The 26,026-nt window shown below is 40.6% G+C and overlaps 1 protein-coding gene across 9 annotated transcripts in view; it reads right to left on the bottom strand.

Annotated features, from left to right (window-relative positions):
* TMEM241 (transmembrane protein 241) overlaps positions 1–26,026 on the bottom strand; it is an 82,565-nt gene that overhangs the window by 41,031 nt on the left and 15,508 nt on the right. For all 9 annotated transcript variants that reach the window (XM_030011967.2, XM_030011966.2, XM_030011965.2 and 6 more), the window contains exons 7-13: positions 25,620–25,671; positions 24,404–24,452; positions 22,335–22,380; positions 21,309–21,344; positions 14,146–14,180; positions 12,802–12,871; positions 9,955–10,048 (exon numbers count right to left, since the gene is read on the bottom strand). In XM_030011967.2, coding sequence (XP_029867827.1) covers positions 9,955–10,048; positions 12,802–12,871; positions 14,146–14,180; positions 21,309–21,344; positions 22,335–22,380; positions 24,404–24,452; positions 25,620–25,671 — 382 coding nt within the window. The remainder of the gene's footprint in view (positions 1–9,954; positions 10,049–12,801; positions 12,872–14,145; positions 14,181–21,308; positions 21,345–22,334; positions 22,381–24,403; positions 24,453–25,619; positions 25,672–26,026) is intronic.

The raw sequence follows: 26,026 nt of genomic DNA, 5'->3' as shown, positions 1-26,026 counted from the left end.
GACAGAAAAGGCTGATAACCCAGATAAGACAACCATGCTTTTCATTGTCACACTTAAGCGGCGAATTTAACAGGCAAACTGACAGTTTGCTATGTGTATCTGGCACAAAAGGAGTTGGGGACCGAGCTCAGCATCTGCCTATGTCTATCTTCCTCCCAAGTGCTAGATGCCAGTGGGTGGGCCAGTAGCCAGATCAGGCAGGAACTGTTACTATAACTGCCTTGCAGTATCAGGACCTCTGACTAAAGGCGTGAGAGGAAGCAATTCCAAACTCCTCACAGGTGGACCATGACCTGCCACAACAGTGGCTCAGTGGTGGCTCAGCTGGCATCCAGGAGGAAAAAAAAAAAAAAGCTGGTTCCAGCAGGCAGAGTGTAAAGTTCCTGGCAGTTGGGGTCCACGAAGAAAAGGAAAATTGACTTGAGTTTCCTGGAGGCAGAATACATTGGCACTTTATGTGCACCACTTCATAATTCTTACCAAAGTCCAAATTAACCAGGCTGATACTTTCAACCCTATCAGTTTGTTCTCCCTCAAAGTGCAAAAGAACATAGTTCAAGGGACCACAAGCAACTATGGCAACTAAATTGCCACACATAGTGGAGACTAAGGCAAGAAAATGGGGCCAAAGGCAGATATGTTACAGTTCAATGTGTTTCCATGCATCACAAGAACTGAAGGTCTTTTCGAAAGTCAGCTGGACACTCAGTCCGAAGCCATGTGCTTAGGTGTTGCCCTATACCAGTTAACACCTTCACACTCCAGACCAGAAGACTGACAGCAGAAAATATCCCCTGAGCAAACTGGGAAGCCAACAGTGAACTTTTCCACATAGACATCAGGTAGGTGAACACCCACCCAGCTGTGCACTCTGAAGCCACCTCCACAACTGGCTCAAATGACCCAGATGGGAACTGGCCCGTTGTGCCAAGACTGATCATATCTGGAGTACCTTGCTGTAGAGGGGGGTGCTGGGTAGGATGCTGCACACATTCTCAGCGACTGTTCCTTCCGTGCTAGGTTGCCCAAAGGCCTCGGGCTGAACACTGCAGATTGTCAGTTCAAGACCTGTGGTTTTTGAGTGCATCTTCAAACCTCTTCTTGCCCCTAGTATCACTGCTAAAGAGAACAGATCCTACGCATGCTGCTTTACTTATACACGGAAAGCACAAATATTGCTGCAAGGGTTCAAGGATATTGTCAGAACCAATGAGGATGCCTAGCTTAAGGGGAATATTTTAGTCAAAAGCAATATAATGCATTTTTCCATTGTTAAAATCTATAGAAACACCTGAAGTGCTTATGTTTCTTGTCAACATTATCAGATGTAAAACATTTTTCTGTCATGACTAATTCAGAACTCTGTGGAGGATATCACTAATATCAAAAATAGCACAGGAAACTTTGGGATGTGTAATCAAGTATTTTTTAAAAATCTGTTAGCAAAAATAGCAAGTTTCCATCAACCTCTCTCCCGCATGACATTTACAGTTTTGGTATTTCTGTGCATGTATAAAGTCCATTTCCTATTGTATTTCCCATCTCACAACTCCTTTGGGAAAAGCTAATTCATAAACAAACAATTCCCAGACCAGATAACTAAATCTCCCTGCTGACCCCTTTCCGTACAACCCAACAATAATAACAGAGACAGAGTCTCTGCATTGCCATTCTCTGGTGTGTTTATGCTGTTTTAGTAATGATGTAATGGAAAGAAAACAACATGCTATTATTATTATTATTATGCTAAGGACTACAAGGAAGAATTGGTATTCTTTAAGGTTTTATTTTTCCATTCAAGAACAAAAGTCTTTCTAGGGCTTTCTAACCATTTACTGTTACAAAAGGTCAAAATATTCCATCAGAAACCTTAAAAAACATGACACTCAAAAAAATGTTTTTTAAAACATTAACACAGCTAATCCTTTTTGAGCAATGCCTTTTATAAGCAAAGTCACAAGGTTACACACTTAGCCCTATGGGCCTCAGCAGTCCCTGCACGTCCCATGCATGGGAAGACAGTGACAGAAGTGACTAGAGTTCACTATAGTCTTTGGCCTCCCATTCCCTCAGAAAGGGTGAGGAAGCCTCTGCAAGAAGAGGCTGAACTCTGCCCTCTGCCTCTCCATGCTAGCCGTGGATAGAGTGAGAACAGCTCACAGTCATCTCCTGAGATTGTCTGAAGCCTATGTGATTTCCCTGAGCACCACATATATCAGGGACAGGACATAAAACATTCAGTCTGCCTCCCCCAGAGCCCTGTGGGGCTGACTTTTGTTGAAAGTCAAAATCTAATCCTTGAACAGGTGTACAGAGTGGGATTGAGAAATGAAGACACTTGAGATTTTGCAAAGATTGGTTCTGAGTTGGGGACAGAGAGGAAGAGAAAGACAGGGAGACCTGTTTCAGACAGCAGCAGCTCGCTAACATGAGAAGTTTCTGAAGAAAGCAACCTGGAGTGTGACACCAAGTGCCTATCAGAGAGGTCAATGATCAGGATCAAGATTTGTGAGGCAGTCTGGAGACATTTCACCCATGAATGTTTTTAAGAATCAAAAAGGCAGCTAGCAATCCAGATCCTGAAAAGAACAAGGAACCAGCAAGGGAGAAGAATGTGGCTATTTTTGGAAGCCTAGCCTTAGCTAGCTTTGAAACCTTCTACATTAGTATGTTATATAGTGCACAGTTCTCCCATGTAATTTTGGCATTTACATCAGTACATTAGCAACGGAAACAATTTCCAAACCAGTTCTCGTTCTTTTGTCTTCTCTTTGTCACACTTATGATTCATCTCCCAGTCTCAGCTCTCTGTATGTAAGTAACTCCAAGAGACCAAATAAAAACATGGAAGACTACGAATCTATTATGCAGAGGAACCAGTGAACCTGCATCCTCTGCAATTCAAAATTCTGTTAGATTTGACAAAATCTACTTTTAAATTGTCATTTTCTACTGTCAAGTATATAGAGACAATTTGCCAAGGGTAGGGATGAAAAAGTACCTTCCAAAGACATACTCCAAGCTAGTGGTTCTGCAGTTAGCTTTATGTTCAAGAGAATGACAATACCAAATGTACATGATGCACTTCAAATGGAAATTCTAATGGATAAAAGGAAACAAACTAATTCAGAGCATCTCTTAGGGCTCAATCTATCAACTAATGTCTGCTGAGACTGGATTTATTATATCAAGTACAGATGAAACTTGTGCTGCGATACTACCCCCAAGTTGCAACACATAACTTTATGTACTTCTTTGTGTGACCATGACATGCCCAAATGCTGCGTAGCAGCCATTTTCAATGGACACACAACTGCAGCCCTATACAACACCTCTTAATGTACATACTAAAATTTTCCATTACCTGGAGATTCAAAATCTCCAACAAGTCTCAGCTATTCTTACAAGACAGCTTCCTTAAATTGCATTAGTGCCCCAGGGAGCCTGTGCCACTTGGCTTAGTGGTCATGTAGCACACAAAGGAGTTGTTATGGAGACTGATGTCTTCCCAACAATTATATGGTGTAATTAGTGTTGGATGCTACAAGGTAACTATCAAGCTGTCTCCTTGGAAACCACCCAAAAACCTATACTTTTAAGATTTCAGCAACTGATCTTTTTTATAGACCCTTAAGATGCAGTTAAGAGCACAGTGATTGCCTTATCTGCTCGTCAAGCTCAGCTGAGAAACACATTTTCTTTTCCAAGGTATTTGCATAGTCCCCATGATGACTCACAGGAATCAAATATATGTGTCAAGAATAAATGTCCATATTTCATTCAGTGAGGACCAACCACAAATCAATAAGGATTTTTACCATTTTTAATTATCTTTATGCATATGTGTGTGCATATCCACATGCATAAGAGTATACAAGGTGCATAGATGGAAGAAGCTCACTCCTACTCTTATGAGCCCCTTCTTGGCATACTTGAAAACTTTAGGGACATGGAAACTCCCTCTCTCAGATTAGAGACACGCTTCAAGCCACACCGGTGCCACAGAGAGCACCTACCAGCAGAGTCCAGCCAGGTCTAGCACACAATTCTCCCTCTCTTCCAGAGCTTTGGCTTGTGGCTGCACAGTTTTTCCAGGTTGGGTGAGCAGAGATCTTGAGACAGCCTTGCACGCAGTGCAGGATCTTTGCCGAATAAAAATGCACTGTGTTTATGGAACTCCAGTGGGAGTTTATGACATTTTTGCATAAAGCTTTATGAGGTCCAAGCCAAGAAAGCAATGTGATTTTCAGCCAAGAATCTCACTGTCACTTTTGCCTGAGCACAGCAGCATGCAAAGACGACACTACTTCAGTCTACAACATAACCAAGTGGGCAAGTGCAAGATAACCAAACACATTCTTGTTCTGGTTATGATATCTGTATAAATTTTTTAAACATATCTTTTAATCCAGAATCCTTTCCCATTAGGGCAGAGGTGAACAAAGAGCCATTTGCTTCAGAAGGTACCAATGGCAGGACTCTCTTAGAGTGGCACTTATTTCTTCAAGTAAACGGCCCTCAGCAGAAGCAAGGAACTAACATTCTGGACCAGAATATTTTATAGCACTTGCATGCTAAGCAGCAGTGAGAGAGGAATTAAGATATATACAAATATGAGCGCATGCTTTAGCAGAGGCTTTAAGACTGCAAAAATGTGGAAAAGCATGAATTTGTTTTATTTCTCTTGGTTGGTTTGCCCCTGGAATTAAAGCAGATAAAATTCTCATGTGAACTGCTATGTGTGAAGAGAGATGCAGTGAGCATAACCAGGCTACGAGCCTCAGAAGGCTTGCAGTTGTGGCCTCTCCATTTCATGAGAAGCAGGAAAAAGAGAATTTCTGCTTTAATAAAAAACATCAGTACTTTTCCAGTCTTTAAGAGGGATATCATCCATTTTTTGCGTTGACATGAAGATGAATCTAGTCTATCCATTTTCTTCAAGACACCATGGGGACCAAAGAAGCAGATACACAGACACAAAATATAACATCAAAGACCACAGGAGGCATTCTGAATAGCTGTTATATATTTTGGGGGAAGACTATAACTGCTGGCGTGTAAGTACAGTGGGCTACAATTAGGTACACAGGACCCACAGATAAGATACTTTCACACACTCCTGCAAAATTACTTTTGCAATGTCTGGCAGTCAGCATTAAACATAGGGTGACCTGGGGCAAACACTTCTGAAGTTAACAACCAAAGAACCAAAGCAGCTGTCAGGGGATGCTTTTATGTATTGGGGAGCCTCCAACACTGTTCAGATACGCTAAAGATTACATAATGGTGCATGGGATGGCCACATAGAAAAGAGTTGCATACTCCTGATCAGATTAATCCAAATTTTCTTCCAACCAATCCACAAGAAAACCAGTATGAAACTCAATGCAACTTGATTTCAGTTATCCACCTTCACTTCTTCAGATGAGGGAGGAAGAAAGAGAGAATCCAAAGTCCACTGACCTTCCCATTTATTATTCCTCTTTACAACAAGCTGTCTCAATAGGTTCCTATTGGAAACAAGCTGAATTCCCTACTACAAGTTTATTGGGATAACACTAAACATGATAGGGGAATATGAATTTATAAGTAACCAGTATCTTGCTGAAGAAAAGCTCTGAATTACCATTTTTCCCTTCTATTAATGACTTAAATTATTTCTGCTACTTAACTTTTAGAGACCCTAACAGGTTTCATCACCAGATACAGATTGGCAGCCTTAATCTAAACAAACTCAGTGACAGCACTGTTAGAGCTCATTAGTGTTCTCACCAGATGCTTCTGTCTGTATATATAAGCATCTCCAGTTTTTTTTTCCAGTACATGACCCATGATACCAGCATAGCTTTCAAATTAAGAAAAGAAATCTCAGTACAGCTTCAAATTCTTGCTCTTCTGGGGATTAAATCTGTGCAAGGCTATGACAAAGCATTCCATATTTCTTGGGCTTCTTAAAAGCATTTTTTTGTTGTTTTACAGATCACTTTAGTGATTTTTTTGGCATTTCTCACGAATCTATACAGCTATGACTAACACAGGCTATTTGCTTTCACAGCAAAAGTGCAGAGAGCATTTGTCGCTATAAATATCACACAGGACTATATACACAGATGAAACCTGTGCTTCGTTTGTCTCTGCACAAAGCAATGCTTTGACACAAAAGCTGTCAGAAATCATTACAGGGAAGAATTTAAAAACCTCATACATTGATTAAGTTGCTGCAGCCAAAGTATCATAAAAACAAGTTACGACCCAGCTCCGGTTTTAAAATGAATGAAAAATTAGAGGGCAGGGAGGCCAAATATGTGGGCTTCACAAAGAATGTCTCCTTGAATCTGCAAAGCAGGCCCGATCAGATCTCATGGTTAGTTTATTGGTCTATCGGCACTTAACAAGAAATGAAGTGGTGGCAACGATCTCAGCCCCAGCTCATCAGTCACATAGGTACAAAGCATCCAAATGGAAAACAGATTTTCTGATTCTCTGCACCTCCCTAGAGACCTGCACTGCTGTCTGAGGACTACAGCATTCTCCTTTCTTGGCTCATTTGCAAGATAAACATATTCTGGCCTCAAATGCTGCTCCCTTCCAACTGCTGGTGAAAACTCCAGTCAGTCTGAGAGATTAAGAGGATGATCTAGGGCACTACTCAATCCAAGAAAAATGCTCATGTGGGAACGCAAAGCTGTTGTCGTGAGCAGAGGGCGTTTTTTCCACTGGATCTCATTCTGCAAGTCCAGATTCAAATACTTGCTATCTTTATTCTTTATCCACATTAACTTACTTCCTTTTTCTTTTTTTTTAAAAGGGATTCACTCACCTGGATTTAAACATTTTTACAGTACTAGTTAAATACTGGTTTTCTGCACTTATGATGACTTAAGATGTGATTGAGACAGCTCTCATACCCAGGCAACGTTGGGCTGGATTAGTATGTAGTTTTAACACTTCCAAACACCTGCAGGAAGCAGCATTAGTGATCAGATAGATAGGACTTTTCTTAACAACCCCATCTGTAAATTTATAGTTCCTTATAGTTACAAGATACCTTGTGAGAATCTTGAAGGAGCTAGTAGATCAGCCCCTACCCTTGCAGGCAAGCTCCACTTCAGCTCTTGCTCTCTGCCTATCTGTGTCTGCAGTCTCTTTTGATACTTGTTCTAAAACTGACATACAGTGTTCCCAAATTTTTCACGCATTCACTGACTTCTAACCCAAAATCAGCTGCATTTCAGCACTTGGAGCAGCTGTCCTTCCATGCTCCTCATGCTGCCTCAAATGGTAATGACTGAGCCCTAAAATCATTCTTATAGCAAGCTTTAAAACACTAGTGAAAGACATTAGGGAAACTGCAAGTTTTGATAAAATTATTAGTGCTACAGTCAGATCTCATGTCCTTAGTACTTCTTCCCCTCTTTGAATTCAATTCAAGACATATAATTTGAGCACTGGTTAGAAGCTACAACAGGAAAAGGACTAATTTACTCTGTTACAAAACCCTTCCTAAGCAAGATAATTAAACCATGCACATTAACAAACACAGACTTTTAAAGCTGAAGAACAGATTAAATTATCACAGTGACACAGGGACAAATTTTTAATTGCTATAAAGGCACCTAATTTCATTGACAACAGTGGCTAGAACAAACTTTGTCTAACTTATGTCTAGAGTTGGCCAAAACCCCACAAATCTAGAAACCCTTGAACTTTGGGAAAGCTTTGATCCAGTCCAGACTTTGTGGCTCTGATCCACTTCAGCTGGGAAGGACCCAAATCTGCTTAAAATATATTTCACAACACATCTTTGTCTGCATTTTTTTTCAGATAGGTCATAAATACCACATGTAGAACCATTTCTCCTCATTCACAACACCTATTAGCAAAGCCAGCTATTCCCATCTCCAACCCAGAATGTTAAAAAAAAAAAAAAAAAAAGCCAAAAAAAAAAAAAAAAGCAGGATTTTAGATCAGTTGACTTGCTACCAAGGAGCAAGAAGAAAGCTAAGGTACTAAAATACGCACAGTCAGTCAGAATGTTTGGAAGAAATTCAGACTGGTGAGAAACTCTACGTGACTTCTACAGCGTGGAACAGCTTGCAAAGCACAAAATGAGACATATTACTCCCTTCTTGTTATCCCCAGAAAAACCAAAGACTCATTTGACTACAGTTTCTAAACAAGTGTATTATGGAAGTCTTTTTTTTTTTTTTTGGTAAGGTGACAGCTTCATTCACTGTAGTAGGAAAGCTGTGATCACAAACCACATAGGAAGGTTGTGGTTTTCAGATGACCTAGCTGGGACTGATGAAACTAAGTAAAATCTAACCAGGGAAAAGGAGTCTGACAAGCTCTTCTGACTGCATTTACCACTGATAATTTAACAAATGAGCTGTTAATAACTTAAATCAAGTACAGCCAGACCCTAGATCCACAGATCGTATGATAATTCCAGCAGGAATGGACCTTAGGAGGTCAGACCGGGTTCCTCAGGGCTTTGTCCAGTTGGGTCTTGAAAACCTTCAAAGACAGAGACTGTACAGCCTCCCTGGGCAACCTGTGCCCCTGCCTGACTTGTCCTCCGGGTGAAAAATGTTTCCTTATACCCAGTCTGAACTTCTCTTGTTTCAACTTACACTTGTTGTCTTACACATCCACCACCATGCACCACTGTCAATAGCCTGGATCTGTCTTCTTGATAATTTCTCCATAGCTACTGGGTGGTAGCTGTTTGTTAGGTGCTCCCAAAGCTGTCTCTCTTCGAGGCTGAACAAGCCTGGTCCAGCAGCCGTTCCTCACAAGGCAAGTGCTCCAGCCCCCTGACTTTCTTGGCAGCCCTCTGCCAAACTCACTCCTGTTTATCAATGTCTTCCCTGTATTGAGGTGCCTAAACCGAGGTTCCCTGGTCTAACAAGTGCTGAGTAAAGGGTGCAATCACGTCCATGAATTTACTGCCTGTGCTACTGTTAGTACAACCCAGGATGCTTTTGGCCACCTTAGCTGCCACGGCACACTGCTGACTCATGTTCAGCTTGCTCTCTACCAAAATCCCCAGGTCCTTTTCCACAGTGCTGCTTCGCAGCTGTCCAGTCCCCAGCCTCTATTATTGTCAGGGGCTCTTCCTTCCCATGTGCAGGGCTTCACATCTGTCCTTGCTGAATTTTCCAAGATTTCTGTTGGCCCATTCCTCCAGCCTGTCCAGGTCCCTCTGGAACGCAACGCTGCCCTTCAGCATTATTGACTGGTCCTCCCAGTTTGGCATCCTTTGCAAATGTGAGTACACTCCATCACCTCTGAGTCTTCAATAAAGATGTTGAACAGGATGGGTCCCAAGACAGACCCCTGTGCTACTCCAGTTGTCACAAGCCTTCAGTTAGAGCAGGAATCGTTAACCTCTACCTTCTGAGCCTGATCATCCAACCATTTTTTTACCCATCTAACTGTCTGCCCATCCAGACTGTAACAGTCTAATTTGGATATAAGAACATGGTGGGAGATACTGTCAAAAGCCTTGTTAATGTCAAGGCAAATGACATCCACTGCTCTCCCCTGCAACGGTAACAGTGGGAGTGCTGGTACTGAACTTCAGGGAACTAGTTTTAACTCTTGGCTCAGGGAAGACAACGGCTGGTGCACATGCTATCAGAAGGAGTATTCTTCTCCAAAACACCTTAAAGTATAGATTTGTATTAACTGGGATTCAGTAGGCCAAATCCTTAGCTGCAATAATCAGCCCAGTTCCATTAAACTCAGTCTATATAGAGTACTTCATCTCAGCTAACGATCCTGGCTTATTATGCACCTGATATTTGTTGCCTCAACTCTACATGCAGGTTGCACAGACAGGCCCTAGGAGCAAATAGGAATAGCAAGGGAAACTAGAGAGATGCAGCAATTCCTCAGTTCTCCTGGGAGAAGCACAGATCCACTGTGTTCCTGTGACAGTCTTTCTCTTACCTTTGCAAGGAAACTCCATGCTGCATATTGCCCTGAGGTTGTGCTGCTTTTTAGCTTCACTGTGTGCAACATCAGAAAGAATCCCAACAGTCCACTGCAAGGAATGGGGAAAGCTTGTTAATAAAAAGTCTCTTAATTTCAACTAAGCAACCTCTTACAGGCATCTTGGTTTTCCTAATGCAAAACTGCAGTGTTAATCCCATTTGGAGAAAGAAAGCTGGTGGACAAAGAGCTTACATTATGTCCAGTACATCTCGGGTTTTGTTCAGTCAGTGACTACAGTCTGAGTAAAGTAAGTCTGGCACTCTTATGGCTGGTCTCTAATGCACTTGCATAATCAGAAAAGTAGAGATTATTGGAAACATGAGGTGAAATATTAACTTCAGGCATTCAAATGGCTCTGAATAAAGGCAATGCTAATTTCAACAGGAGCCACATGTGTTTGGCAACCAACTCACTTCAACCTCCACAGAGCCTTGAACTGAAAAAATAACCACTGGAAAGTTTCTGCCTGAAGCTTTCAAGCTGTTTAAACTTCATGAAGCCTAAATTCCAATTAGGAAGTGAAATACATCTCTACTGTATAACAAATAGACAGATGACTCAGTAGTGCTGGGAACAGAATACTCCAAAGCTCTCTGCTGACGATTAAGGGAATTTTGATTCTTAAGTCATATAGGACAGTAGTCCCCAACGTTCCTGTAGCCAAGAGTACTCTTAAGGAAACTCTGTTCCACATCTAGCTGGACCTCACAGAGCTTACAAGCTTTGGCTCTGGATTTTGTTTCACTTGTGACATACTTACAACCTACTGGTTGTGAACCAGTGAAATAGTGTAAACCAGCAAGCAGGGAATAGAAAAGGACTTCAAAATACGTAAGGCACAAATTACTGCGTGGCTGGTTGAGAGGTGTAAGAGATTACAAAGTACTGTGGCAAGCTGCATGGGAAAGGAGATAGGATCAACACAGCATATAGTAGGTGAGGCAAAAAGTGCCTTGGTATTTGAAGAGGGTATGCTGTTCTGGATAGTGATGCAATGCAGTTGGTCCCCCCTCCGCAATAGCAGGAAGGGTGAAAGATGGTGGCTCCCCAGGTCAGAAGTTCCATGCTGGACTCCAGCACCTCAGCCAAGTGCTGTTCCCTGCTCAGTACATGTGGCAAAGTTGCGTCTCAGCCACATGTCAGTACAGGTGTTTTTGATACACCAAACAGTAGGGTAAGATAACTGCCCAGGAGTAGGAGGTACTAGGGTTTCTCACACTGAGCCTTAATATGAGACCCCAAACGACTATCCACTGTGCCTGGAGCCAAGAAAGCAGATGCTGCTTTGATGATAAAAGATAGGCTCAAGCTCAGCTCCTTGTTGCAGAGGATAAAGTGCTGAGCAGTAGAGCACTCCACTCTCAGAAGTCAGTGAGTTCAATGAAGCAGCATTGCCCAAACTTTTGAAAGTCCAGTAGCTGGCTTAAGTTTGTTCCACATCTTCTGCCCTGCTGAGAAGGACTTTTAGTCCGAGTGATTTGAAGCTGTTTAGTGTAATTCAGATATAAAAGTGAAACAGCTAATTGTAATACCTGAAATATTGATGTCACAATTAACACCAATTTATTTCATTAAATAAATGGAGCACTTTGGACCTTACTACTAATGCTTCAGACATTCTGCACAGGTAGTAGATTTAGCTGCATCAGTTACCCTTACTTTACCTTGTATAGGTTTTCCTCTAAATCCTTTATGTCTACAAAGACACTAGACTACAAGATGTAGGAGAGCAACTGAGATGCTTGTTTCTCCACCTAACTATTCCCTTCCAATTGCTGTAGTGTATAGTGCTATCTAATACACACGTACTGAAGCTGGGGCAATGGAAACAGAAGTGGGAGGCTACAACAGTGGTAAAATTCTAATGAAGTGAAAGAGAAGAATATCTGGGCTAGACAGATATCCATTAGTGCCTGCAGTTAGACCTTGCCTTCAAGAAGAAATAGATTCATCAATACCTAACTGCAAGTTACTTGTAGTGTGGATAGTCCACCCTTGAAAAAAGCTACTTTTGTACCAAAAAACTGTGTACATAGGGAAATTATTTAACAATAATTTTTGATATCCCCTTTTAATGGAAAATCCAGATACAAGTAAGAAAATACCTAACAGTCAGGAAATATTTTTGCCATCAGTTAGCATGAAAATATTTTTTCCCCTCTAAAAAGAAAATAGGCAATTTGGCAAAAGACTGGAGGGGAAAGACAGGAATAACTTTTTTTTTTTTTTGAGATAATTAAGACCTATAGGAAACATATTTACGTTGCCCTGTGAGTATGACACTATTGGGCAGTTAACTTCTGCTACTCAGAATAAAGGAACACTTGTTAAAGCTTTTCCCTTTTACCCAAAAAAAGCATTCTGCCAAATAACGAGATGTACAGGCAAATAAATCCATGTACACCCATATACTGCTGAAGACTAATGCTTCGTAATCATTGCAAACAGCAAGTTTTACAAGGGCTAATCCGACTTGAGAAGCATTTGAGAGATGCTATTTATCAAAGCTTTGCTACATTAGGTAAAAATTATTTTACTGGTGACTGGGAACTTTCCTGATCAGAATGCACTCACTCAAATAAACACATACACTTCCAGAACATTTGAATCTCAGGCCTTCAAATGCATATCCAGAGATATGCACAGATACATATTATCCACAGTTTTACTGGCTTATGCCAGCAGAAACTAGTATAACTAAGGTTTTGCATGTTCCAAAATTTTTAACTGACAGTCAAGGTTGGAAGTCAACAGGATCTCTTATTTTGAAAACATTCACAAGTCCTGTTATAGAAAAGTTACCTGGCGCAACAGCTGCTATGAAACCTGTAGAAGTACAGGAATGGAAAGTCCAAGGCACTGAAGAGATCACCTGAGGGACAAAGCAATATACTCAGTGGTACACAGGGGGGAAAAATTACCCACTGTTACAAGCAGGGGAGCAGCAATTATATGAACATTACTAGTTTAACATTCCTTTGAGCCTTTACAGCTGGCTGACTTTTCATTTATGATGCTTTCCACATTTCTAGTGTGTTTAATGATTTCTCTCTGACCTTGCTTCCAGCCAGTTCCCGCCTTTGGTTGAAAAAGGGGAAAGTGATACATAAGAGTGTTCTTTGCTAGTATAAAGATCCTGTTTAAGCAACAGTTGCCAGTGGATAGACATGCATCATATCCACTTCTTTTATTACAGAGCTCGTGGTAGTTCCTACTGAAGCAACAGGAACCACAGACATATGTTGGCTGCTTCGCCCTCTGGCATTTGAACTCTGTCACACAGAGCAAGTTGAGAGGTTTAAAAAAGTTCTCCTAGATCCAAGTAGAGCTCTCAAGTACTTGCATTTCCAGGAACCTGGGCCCTGGTTGTTCTTGGTACCAACAATTCCCAGGAGTTCTCTGGCCTTCAGGCTCTACAGATTTGGAGGAAGCTCCATCTTTCCCTTTTTGAAATGCAGGACTATTTTGCTTAACACATCTGCCTATCCTGGTAGGGAAATGGTATATACACAATATGCACCAACAGGCAAAAGGGGGAATTTATGTTTATTTAAATGTTTCTTCTTTTGTTTTTCTGACTGAGCAAATGTCTAGTGAAAGCAACAGACGATCATCTTTATCCTTCTAACTATTAAAACACCAGTATGACAGGAATATTAGCCACCATCAAATTTTCAATTTCTCCATTTTTAGCCTTTGATCTTTTGCTACTTCAAATCCTGCCATGGACTAAAGCTATGGGATACATCTTATGAAAGCAACAAAATTAAATCTCCGCACAGCATTGAGGGCAATGCAGAGAAGGAAACTCAGTTCTATATGGACTGCTGTGACACTGCTCTGAAGAGGACATATTCACCTAGAGAATCCTTGTTCTGTACCATGCACCACCTCAAAAGCTGATCTTCATTGTCTGTCCCATGCTGCTTCTTTGCAAAGGGCAGCTAAGAAAGGTATTAGTAAATATCATGCAAATTACACAGCGTTATATACCCTCCTCTCCTCTTCCTACAGGAGATCATACTATTGGTCATATTCCTGTTGAATTCCAGGGCTAAAATCGTACAGGGTTTGGCCTCTAAGAACATGCATGGAAAGGAAAGGCAACATGGAAACCTAAAAAAGGAACAACTCAATCCACTTTACCTGCTGGATGGGATGCAGAAGCCAACAGCACCACACTAAAAAATAAAAAAAGATTAATTGTATACTACAGAATTTATGACATGGCTTGAACATCATAAATTGACAGCTTTGTGTTTGTTTTTTCATGCTGAAACTTATTCCAGTTAATTACAATAACTGAGGCACAAGTATCAGTTAAAAAAAAAAAAAAAAAAGTTGGTTGGGAAGGAATCTCTGGGGTCACCTAATACACGCTCTCACCTGAAGCAGGACTATCACCAATATTTGATCATGTCCTCTGTGGTTCTGTCTCAAAAACCCAGGTCTCAGAAACCTCCCAGCATGGAGATTCCACACCTCTCTAGACAACTTATCCCAGAGCCACCCTAGTGAAGAAGTTTTTCCTGATGTCCCATCTTTAAACCACCAAAGCTGCAATTTATGGTTGTTGTTCCATTTTATACCATCTGCCACTCCTTAGAAGAGTTTGGCTCTGTCATCTTTGCAACTCCCTTTCAAGAAGGTGTAGGCAGTTGTTAGGTTACACCTTGGTCTCCACTTTGCCACTCTCAACAAGACTAGCTCCTTCAAACTCTCCTTGCAGTAGGCCATGTGCTCTAAGTCCCTAACAATGTCAGTAGCCCTCTGCTAGATCTTCAATTTCTCAGTATCTTTCTTGAACAGGGAGGGCCAAAACTGAATATTCCAGCTGCAGCCTCAGCAATGCTCATAATAACTTCTCTCGATCTGATGGCCACATTCCTTCTAACATAACCCAATACATAGTTTGCCTTAATTTGCCATGAGCATGCACTACCGCCTCATATAGATTTCAGCATTCAGTTACCCCCAAGTCCTTTTCAACAGACCTGCTGTTCAGCCAGCTGACGACACCACTGAGAAGGAATCTATAGAGAACTGTACTTGTGTCTAGACTTGAATGTCTTTCTGTCCAAGGATTAATTTCAGCTGTGTGCATACCGATGTCCACTTTATAGGGATGTGCATATATTGCATATAAGAGTCAAACACAGAGTCTTATGCATGTGATTGTGCAGGTACTGCACATTCATGGCCAAACTGTCAGTTAGAGAAAGGACAAATGCTGCAATGAAACAAGTTTAAAAAAACCTATGAAAATAAAACCAAGCACCAGCCCAAATGATGTACACTTTTCAGAAAGATACCAGTGAAAAATCAGCTGTGACCAGTTCTTTACCTGGAGTACAAAGACTTCATCCTCTGAGTTTGCGGTATAGGCTGTACAGAGCCTTTTTCAGTGCTACTGATTCTTCTGGTAAATTTCTGATTTTTTCCAAATTTTTTCATTCCATGTTGTTTCCAAGGTTAGAAGGCTACAGAAACATATTCTGGCACACTTTAAGACGGGAGAAGCATGCACGTCTCCAAAGCAGAGCTACAGCTTCCTCCAATTACCAACAACACACGTCCATGACAATCACAAAGGACAAGATGGAGAAGGAGAAAAGAGTATCTGAAGAGGTTGCTCCTTGATAAGCAGCAAGCACTGCACTTACAAAGGTAAAAAGACATTAATGTTATGAATGCTAAAGCTAGGCAATTTTCCCTGGCTAATTACCAGTGATTCTTACAGTTTGCTAAGCCCAGTAATGGCAGTAAAGTGCCAACCCAGCCAGCCAAGGAATGGAAGCCTGCACAATGAAAAGTTAAGGCAGAGAAAGGGCTGGAAGTGGTTCCCAACACACACGGTGATGGCTAGAAAACTGAACTTGCTGTAAATGAGCTACCTCCAGTACCTGGAGCCGTACAGTATCATCAGCGTGGTGCTTATACCAGGCCAACTCCCTTTTCCAGCATTAACACAGCTACTGTTTCCAAGCCTGCTTGCACTCAGCTGGTCCCAGTTCTCTATGTGACCAGGCTACTGCACTGGTGGCCTGCCCTTGGCATGCTTTGGTGAACCCCAGTGTCATTCGCAGAAATGCCAGTAGCAAAGGGAACTGCAAAGAGCATGGAAATCCCATGGCCAGGGAAGCCCTGGGGGGAAGCTTGACACTGAAATCAGCCATGGAAGACAACAGGCTGAAGGAGGAAACAGTTCACGAGTGACAGGCAGGCAGGTATTTTAGGCTTAACGTCTTATACAAAGTCTTTGAAAGGCATCAGCTTGTACAGTATGTTCATGTTGTCAATATTTATATATGTTTTTAAAATATCTTGTCACAAAGATATTAAACAAGGCAAAGCAGATCACTTACAGTAGGCAATTCCCCCCACCCCTCCTCCCCACACGGGATGCCAAGAGGAATTCACAATAAACAGGCCCAATTCCTCAGTTTCCTGATAAAGAGAAAAGGAAGCAAAGGCCTATTGCTTTTGACTGAATAACATAGAAAACAGGAGACTGGCAGGGCAAGTGAAACTGTATCAACAGTGATGAGAATTATGACTAAGTCATGTTTCTCCACTTTTGCTTTTTGCATTATTAATTTTTAAACAAAAAAAACAGTGAGATTGGGAAATGCTCAGAGAGAAACTTCCTTCTGCAACCAAGAGGAATTGATAACCCTACCAGACATCCCAGGCCTCAATCCAAAGAAAACACAGGAGGAAAACAAAACCTTCTTTGTGAAGTGCGGGGCAGGTTAAGGCAAATGTGTTAGGTGGCATTAAAGCTGAACTGTAACTCTGCTCAGAACAGAACATCAGTAGAAAAGACACAATGATGTTGTAAAACCAGATTAGGGATTCAGAGGTTTCCAGCAGGACAGCCCAGACATGAGGCTGCAGGAAAAACAAAATCCCTGTGCCGGATTTCTCTGCTCCTCTTTTTTTCCTCTGTACTCAATACTGAGGCCTAGGTCACCTGTGGTTTTCTTTCTGGCTAAAAAGAGGTTTTGTCAGCAAGAACAGCAATTTATGCCTGCAAAGCTGCCCTTTCCTTATTGCAGAAAATCTACTGCAGCTTTTTTAATTCACAAAAGTGACAGATTAGCAGCTATTCCAGAAGCCACATGTAGTTTAGCTGACTAGAGTAGAGCCTTTACTTCACACCGTTGTCAGTGACATTTATTCACCATTTGAAACTCTCCCGCTATAAGTTTTCTCCTCACTCGTGACTGCTAGACTATCTGGCATGCCTTTGTGAACGAATATCGGACAGTTACAGACACTGTGATGTACTGAAACTTTCTTCCAGGTTCTCCACAAGAAGTAACATATCTTGACCTGCCTCAGCATAGGAGAAAGCCTAAGATGAGCCGCGACCCACTTCTAAGACACGTTATGTATCCCTCAACATGCCAGGCAGACATTACTACTACCTCCCTCACACTACCCCTTGCCAGCTAGCTAGGGGGTAGAAATCTGGCTCCCTCCTTGGTAAAAAGTGGGGGACTGGAAAGGAATAAAAGAAAATGCAAGATCACTGGAAAAACCACTAAGAAGTAGAATACTAATGCAGAAGTCAGAGTGCAGGGAAACACAATACTGCAGTAAAAAAAGGTGGTGGGAAGAAGACTGGAGGATTAGAGGGAGGTTCTTGGAAGTACATTTCCCCTCTTCTCTTCCTCCCCCTCCCTGCCCCACATGCTTATACGCAAGGGAGATGGATGAACAGGATGGGGTTGGGCACTCAGAAGCAACACCACCCCTCCCTTCTCTGCACAGCACAACTCTGCTTTCCCTCCTACACTTGTTCCTCATCTGGGTCTCTTTTAAAAAGCCATTGAATAATCATGCTGTAAGTGATGAAGTGAGAATAACACCACACTTTCAACATCAGCAAATATTTCCTCAGATCTGTTTGGTTCTGGAAAGTTCCTGTTCATGTACATTTGCTTAAGATGTTCTCCCCTCCCGAACTGTTCCAGATTTTAAAACAAGAAACAGTGCATGGCATGTAGGGACAGCATATGTTAGGAGACTTTGCTAATTTCAGTCACACCTCTGGAAGTATCCAACAGAGCCAATACAGTAAATATTTCTTTTTAATCTAAATATATATACTTTTAATCTAACATATTGGTACGTTCTAACATCCAGTAGCTTGGGGCAGCACTTTTAATCTGCTCTATCCAGACAGTCTCTACACTCAAGAGTACAAATGTGCTTTCGTACCAAACAGAAACGCTTTGAACAGCCTCTATTGTAACAAACCTATACACTTTCCTATATTTTCCTACATATTAGGAAAAATTTCTTCACCAAAAGGGTTATCAAGCACTGGAACAGGCTGCCCATGGAAGTGGTTGACTCACCATCCCTGGAGGTATTTAAAAGACATGTAGACGTGGTGCTTAGGCACATGGTTCAGTGGTGGGCTTGGTAGTGTTAGGTTTGTGGCTGGATGCAATGATCTTAAGGGTCTTTTCCAACCTAAATGATCCTACGATTCTAAACACTACCTGGCTGTGCCCACACAGCTGCTTTCTTTTCCTCACAGAGCTGCATGTCAGCTGTCTGATCTAGGTTAGAAATAAGGTGCTATAAAGGCCTATTGATAATAGTGTGAAGAGGATAAAGTTGCACTGATACCACACTAGCAAGTTGCTTCATAAATCATAGAATAATTTTCTACAGACAAGAGCACCAGTACACATTAGATTGTCCTGTTCTGGAGATGGAACTGGGATCCTGTAATGGCTGAAACAGTCCTCAAGAAGCCCCGAGTAGAGGAAGCAGCATATACCTTAAAGCCTGCTAAATCACAAAATGTAGTTCTGGGCACCCTCTGCCAGAGATAAGCACACGTTTACAATAATTCTGACACAGAACTGCCCATGAAGAGTTAGCACTCGTTCAGAGAATGTTCAGAGTAAAATGCCTCTACTCAGTGTGATTTAAAAATACTTTTGATTGTTTTCTACAGAAATTAAGCTTGTGCAATAAAGCTGTGTATACACGTACACACATAGCTCCACATAGCTCTCAAACACGCTGACCAGCTTCATCCAAACTCAGGAAGTGGCAGTCATCTCCAAGATAACTACATGTGCAGAGGTCTCACAAAGAGACAAACCCTGCCACTGCCTTCTGCAGCAGAAAGATTTCAGCCCCATTAGACACTGGAGGACCTTCACAACAGTAGCACATCATGGAGGTCTCAAACAAGCAGAGAGCTTCCGCCAAATTTCACAGCCTTTCAAACATCATGACAAAGCAAAACTCTAAAAAAAAATCAGATGTCACTTATCCCATTGTCCATGGTACTGTTTGTTTTCCCTAGACAAGTTGAGGTCCAAATGCTATGGACTGCGAGCTTCTCTAACACAGAAATACATACATACATACATATATAGATACATAGACATACAGATATCCACAGACCCAAGCCAAACAAATGTGCATCCAGTCTTCTACCTCCTCTAAGCCACTTGTTTTCCAGCAATTGTTTTACACCATCATCTTGCAAGCTACACTGACCTTTCAGCCCCTTAATGGTGAAAATCCTTGCAAGCTTTGATAACACATTTTTGCTTTTAAGCAGATGCTAAAAAAAGCCATCTTCCAATTTGCACAATTCCACTGTTGTTTTGTTTTGGTGTTGTTTTTTTTTTAAAGAACAGTTTTAAAATACATACCACTGCACCTCGCAGTTCCTTAGCAAAAGTTTCTCCCTTTTAAAAGCCTCTAAATCAATAATCATAGTTTCCATGTAATGTGGAATTCCTGCTCTCTGCTGGACACAACTTCAGAGACTTCAAAGGATACCATCAACTAACAGAGCAGGAACCCAGCTCTGACTTTTCAATCAAAACTGCAAAATTAAGACCTTCAGCCAAAATCCGAATTTAAAGGTTCAGGCCCAGATGTAGTTTTCAATTAACATTTCAACTGAGAGCCATAGTCAGGCAGGTGCCAAATGAAAAATCAATTGATTTTACAGCTTGTTTCATGACTCTCCCTTCAACACAGACAAATAGCTGCAGCTCATTCAAGATTTCATGGGTTATTTCTGCACTCAGCACCCTATCTGCAAGTTCCATGACTAATTCTTCAAAACAGTTTCAATAAACACAACTGCCTTCTTTGAGTAAAATTGATTTGCTTTGCAATTCATCATAGTTGGAAAACAATTGACTTAAACAAGAGCCAACTTCAAGCAAACTGATATTCAGATATTGTCAATGCATGGGACCCTGGTAAATAGACACTGGAATCATACAAATGCAAAATCAGAGGCCTGCATTACTTATTTATGGAAACAGGAGATTTGATTGAACTAAGATAGAAAGAGATACACAGTATTATCATGTTGATGATGCTCACAAGATAAATGGGAACTGAAGTGAAGTAACTGTCCTACACTGGAGTCCCTGATGTGTTCCTATCAAGTATCTTAACGTGGCCAGACAAGAGCACACATCCATCTAACCAAATGGACAAACACAACTTCACTTTTGTTATGCTTTTTCCTAACTTCTGCTCCCTTTCATTCCTTTTGACCATCCTTTCTTAGAACTTAGTATCTGTACTCCACAGTGTTCTCATACAACTTTAGCTACCATTCCAAGAAAAGAGGTCAACATATACAAGATGTGATTATGGATGGAGGAGGATCTAGTAAAGTCTCTAATCTAGCAGAAGCCATGCATACCAAATGTTCTGGCTTATATGGCTCTTTAAGGAAAGGACTGGTTTTGGGGGTTGTTTTTTTTTTTTTTATAATAAAAAAACCACAGGGTAGTCTCATCAGTGACTCGGGCTCTTTCACTAACTACAAAATAACAACCCACTTTTATATCTCCAAATCAGAAAAACAACTGAAGGTCTCAATTACTCAATCCCACTAATCAGTTACTGCTCACGTGCTTTGCAGATCGTACTTTTGTAATCACTACCTCCCCTTCTGGCAATTTTGTACAACTTTTATTTTCTGAAGTGGGGTATTGCCAGGGAGTTACTCTGTAAATATTATTTCTGGAAATGATATATCACTTGTGCATATGGTGATTAAAATATTCATAATTAACACCTCGTTACCTCCCCAGGTGTATATTGGCATGTCCACCTATAACCAGAGCCCAAAAAATTCAGCTGCTAAGCCATTCAGCTTAGCACTGTTCTTCCAGTGAAAGTCCTGCTAAATAAATACATTTAAGTAGTGGTAGTTATGGGTTTCCTAAACAAGCCACGGTTGAAAATGAAAACGTATACCACATAAAGCCAGCTACAGTGTATCAAAGGCTTATTCATTTTACCTGAATACATAGTTGATGTACTGTTGGTCCAGATCACTGGGAGAGGAGGGAAAGAAAAAAAGGTCTTCTTTTAGTAATGCAGTTCATTTGGTATAAAAGATCAGTATATTAAGTAGTATTATAACACTGTAATATTACATAATATTAGTATTATATAATACATGACAATGTTATAATTAGGTAATACTAACATTATATTGTCATTATATACATTCTAACCACAATCTATTAATATTATAATATTATCAATACATTAATCAGCATATTAATTTAGACATTATTTCTGTTGTTACTATGTCAGTGGGAGTCTCATTTAAAGTGAAGATAAAAGTGAGACTGACTAAAATTTAGACCCTTTAAACAGAGATGGAAAATGGTTTTGAAATAAATGAGCTTATCTGTATTCTATACACGCATGTATTATGTACATATACATAATATGCAGTGGCAACATATCCACCTCCATCCATACAGACAACTGCAGATTATAGACACTGTGAACATGTAAGCCACCTGCTTTCAAAACAACTATTGTCTGGCTGAAGTTCTAACACGCACATGGGATTAGTGGAAGGTTTCAAGGTTTTTAAGGTACTCAGCCATTCCAGTCCTGTGGCAAGTCACCAGCTGCTAAGCACTTCTGAGACTGTGTCGCAAAGGGAGATACTGACAGATTCAAACCATGCAGCTTTCAAGACTAACACAAACTAACATTTCCTCTTAATGCCTATGCCAGTAATTAGGGGTTCTTTTTCCAGGACTGAGTCATCACCCTTTGATAATACACTGTTTAAAACTAATTCAGTGTTTGAGTTAGCAGTATAACTATCGATAACCACATGCTATTGTTATCAACAATAAATAAGGCTCCTCTTGCAAGAAAAGTCATTAACGATTAAGCAAGAGTGGCCCAGCCCATGCTGATAATGTAGAGATCCCTGCAGTTTACCTGACTGCTACACAGAAGTGTCTCTAACCCTCTTTGATAGCAATCTTTCTTTTTAAAAGAATATGAAAACACATTACCTTAAAGAGCTAGGTTTCCATAACTTGTGAAATACTTTGTAAGCCCCTGTAATTGAAATGACATGTGTAATTGCCATAACATGCAATCATTCTGACAAACAACGGCTTGTTTGGCCATGGTACCAGCAGACGTGGAAGCCCTCTGAATTACAGTTTAGCAACACGGCACAAAGGACATCTAAACCATGAGTAAAATGAACCTATCACTTCAAATTAATGGTTTTCAAAAGTGTTATCATCTCAGAGTACTGTCATGCTATTTGTTTCTGCTACTCCTTCTGTAAAAGAGACAACTAGCTCATGGCTAGCTGCAAAGGAGTGTGTGTGAGTGTGTGTGTGTGTGTGTGTACACGTGTGTGTAAATACAAAAAGAAAAGCATCTCAGAATGGGTTCTTCAGCCCACCCCATTTTCTGGGTAACTTCTATGATGTGTTCATTTATGTAGACCCCTACAGCTGTTGGCTCTGAGCCATCTTTCCTGTTTAGAGTTCTCTCAGCTCTACGGCATCCAGGTTCTTTACATTCTTGACCTACCCACCTCTTGGTTAGCTCCCATTTCTATTCTGGGAAAAGCTTTAAGCACTCAAGGGAGGAACAATACAGCTTCAGGCTGTATTTTTTCAGACCCTTTCTTCAAGGCTTTGGGGTTTTTTTTGATTCACAAGGAAAACCAGAACATGAAAAGCAAATCTAGTAGAACACTATGTAATAGGAGTCCTTGATTCTGCCTCCGTTAGACAAGCTGAAGGGTAGAACACGTCCTTTCTCTAATGCTCTGTCTTGAATAACCCTGTGTTTTGTTAGTTCATCTGTTTGTCCTTTCTTACAGCATCTTTATTCTGTGTCAGTTGATAGGAAATCTAATTACACAAAAAAATCTCAACCGTTGTATCAACAACTTTCTCTCAAAAACAAGAGAAATGGAAAGGAGCTATATCTTGAGCATAAACATTATGTTGGCACTTCCTACATGTTTCAAGCACACAGAAGAGGCCTCCTCTCTAAGCAGTTTTCTACCTCCATGGCCTAGCACTGCTTTACAAATGAGACCTCTTGGCTTTGAGAAAGCAGTAACATCACTCGTTACAGCAAACAAGTATCTGAAGTGAAAAATCCTTAGCTTTTTGTTTTATCTAAATGAGCAAAAGTTTACCATATAACATTTCCTAAAGGAAAAAAAAAATAATTATACTATTTCTTATTTGTATGTTAATAACATTTTAGAATGTGATCTCTAGACCTCCCTAGACACAAATGCATATAAACACATTACCTCTGCCCTGAAAATTTTACAGTCTGAATAGACAAAATAAAGAAGGAATCATCCTAATTTGCCGACAAGACTTAACACATGAATGAGTCACTCACTAAGTCTATAGGACAGCTAAGAACCAAATACAAGTCCCTTATTATCTAGCCTAATGCTCCAAAAGACACAAATCTCCTAGTTAAAAATTACTACTCTTGTTTTCTTCAGATTTTCTGGGTCTAACTGTTTCTAGCTTTTCAGGAAAGAGCTACGATTTATCCAAATCAATGTTTAGTCTGAAAAAGACAAAAGAAAACCTGACAGGTTATGCAACTCGGTTAAAATTTTTTTAAAATGCCTATGACTGCATAAGAAACCCCACCATTTCTACATCATTCCTCTGGGAGCATATTCCACGATATTTTAGAATATAATATTTTTTGTCAGTTTTTAAATAAAATCAGTGTGTGCAATAAAGCTCCAACTACAAGTTCTTGCTTGGTTTTTTTTATGTTTCTTCTCCCCTCAGAAAGAAGTGTCTCTTAGTAGGCAACCATCAGAAACTCCCAGAAAAGCTTGGTGTTGATTAAAATTGTATGTCCATTTTCTCATCCACTGTGACTGCAATATCTAGTTTATTCTGTTGTAGTTTTCAACGTAAAAGCTATAAAAGGAATGCACTTTCTTATATTTACTGAGCTTCTTCATTCTAAGTGTTTCTTAAATCAAGAACCTTAAATATCAGTAACTTCATAATAAAGCTGATTTCTCCAACACATTTACTCTTCCTAATTTTTTTTCCAAAAGAAAATTACTTACCAACACAGATCAAGTGAATTAGAGCCCATAAATAACCGTTTGGATCAAACTGCAATAGAAGAACATCTACATAAATAAAAGCACGTTCATGTAAACACACATATCACTATTTCCCTGAAGTTAGCTTCACAAAGCAAGTACAGCGAGTGGGAGCTATGCTACAAAGAAAGAGAAGACAGCTAAAGAAGACTAGGAAGACCGAAGTTTTTCCTGTCCCACTTAGAGACCTGGCATATGCCAGCTACTCAGGCTCTCAGCTAGTCTTGGCGAGAATAGCTCTATTTCTTTCAGATACGTACACCATTTAAAACAATCTGAGCATATGGACCCCAGTCTGTTTAGTCTTGTATTGGCAGTCAGGGAGGGGCAAGAGGATCAGAGGAACATCACTAAGGTTTTTGTCTTGTCTCCTTTCTCCTCTCAGCCCCAGCAGCAGCTAAGCAGTCTCTCTCTCCAAGGCTCCAACTAACCACGGAGTATCCAAAAGAGTGCTTTAAACAGACATCTGTGTCTGAGCAAGGTAGGGTCTCTTCACAATCAATGGGGAAAAATAAACATTTTTGAGAGGAATTCACCTGGAATATTTTAGATGTCTGCTTTCAGGGGAGGTGAATTATACACCAGAAGTTCCTGCTCTGCACCACGGATTATCAAGGGAGCCAGCACAGGTGGAACACTTCTGATGGCTACATTTAATCAGATGCATCCAGACAAGTTCACAGATTCATCCCACCTGACTTCAGATATTACCTAAAGTATCTAAAACAAGGAAGCAGCCTTCCTAAGTCTCCAAAAGAGAAAAGCACCTCCAAGGAATAGATCTTTGCTGGACTGAGCACTCTCTGGAGGTACCTCCTTTCTCCAGTAGCTACAGAAAGCATGTCAAGTGATTACAAAGCTAATTTAGGAACTTCCTGAAAGTACATGCAGTTAATTCAAACCTAAGTGATTTGCTCTAAGCTCTGTAAGAAGTTAAACCGTGGTTTCTCCAGCCACCACCTTCACCAAAGAGCTGTTACGTCCGCACTGCTCAGAGGTTTTACCATGATGCACGTGCATTAAAACCAGCAAGACTACAACACAGCAATAGGCAGCATTTACAATTCCTTCACAGGAATCCCACCCTAGCGTACAAGTAAAAGCTGCATCCCTCATATGTCAACAATATATCAAACATCAAGGTCTAACTAGAGCTGCTTTACAAAGCAGAGCTCACCTGTGTGTCACATAAAGGGAGGCACACTGTTGCTACCAGGAGGAACAGCACACTGTGGAGAAAAGAACCAAACAAGACCAAAAGCTCGTAAGCTGGATTTGTACTCTCAGCAAAGTATAGGCAATTCCACTCAATTTTACACTGACATTTCATTTGTTTAACTTTTATTCCATATTTTAAAACTAATTTCTGCCACCAAAATTAAGTTTTACATCATACATTCTTTATAACTCATACACAGCAAAATTGTATGAGAAGAGAAGCAACACAAAATATCTCAGCAGTGATGAAAACAAGTTTTTTGGTAGGGAATATTATTCTTCACTTGCCATCTGGCTTCCCTAGGCTGCTTCAGAAAGCCAAAATCAATCAATTTCTGGCTTTGAATGGCTACCAAAAAGTCCTTT

This window comes from Aquila chrysaetos, chromosome 4 (genome assembly GCF_900496995.4).
Source record: "Aquila chrysaetos chrysaetos chromosome 4, bAquChr1.4, whole genome shotgun sequence".
In the NCBI taxonomy this organism is placed as follows: Eukaryota; Metazoa; Chordata; class Aves; order Accipitriformes; family Accipitridae; genus Aquila; species Aquila chrysaetos.
Note: the sequence above shows the minus strand (reverse complement) of the source record. Positions and strands in the feature narration are given on the sequence as shown.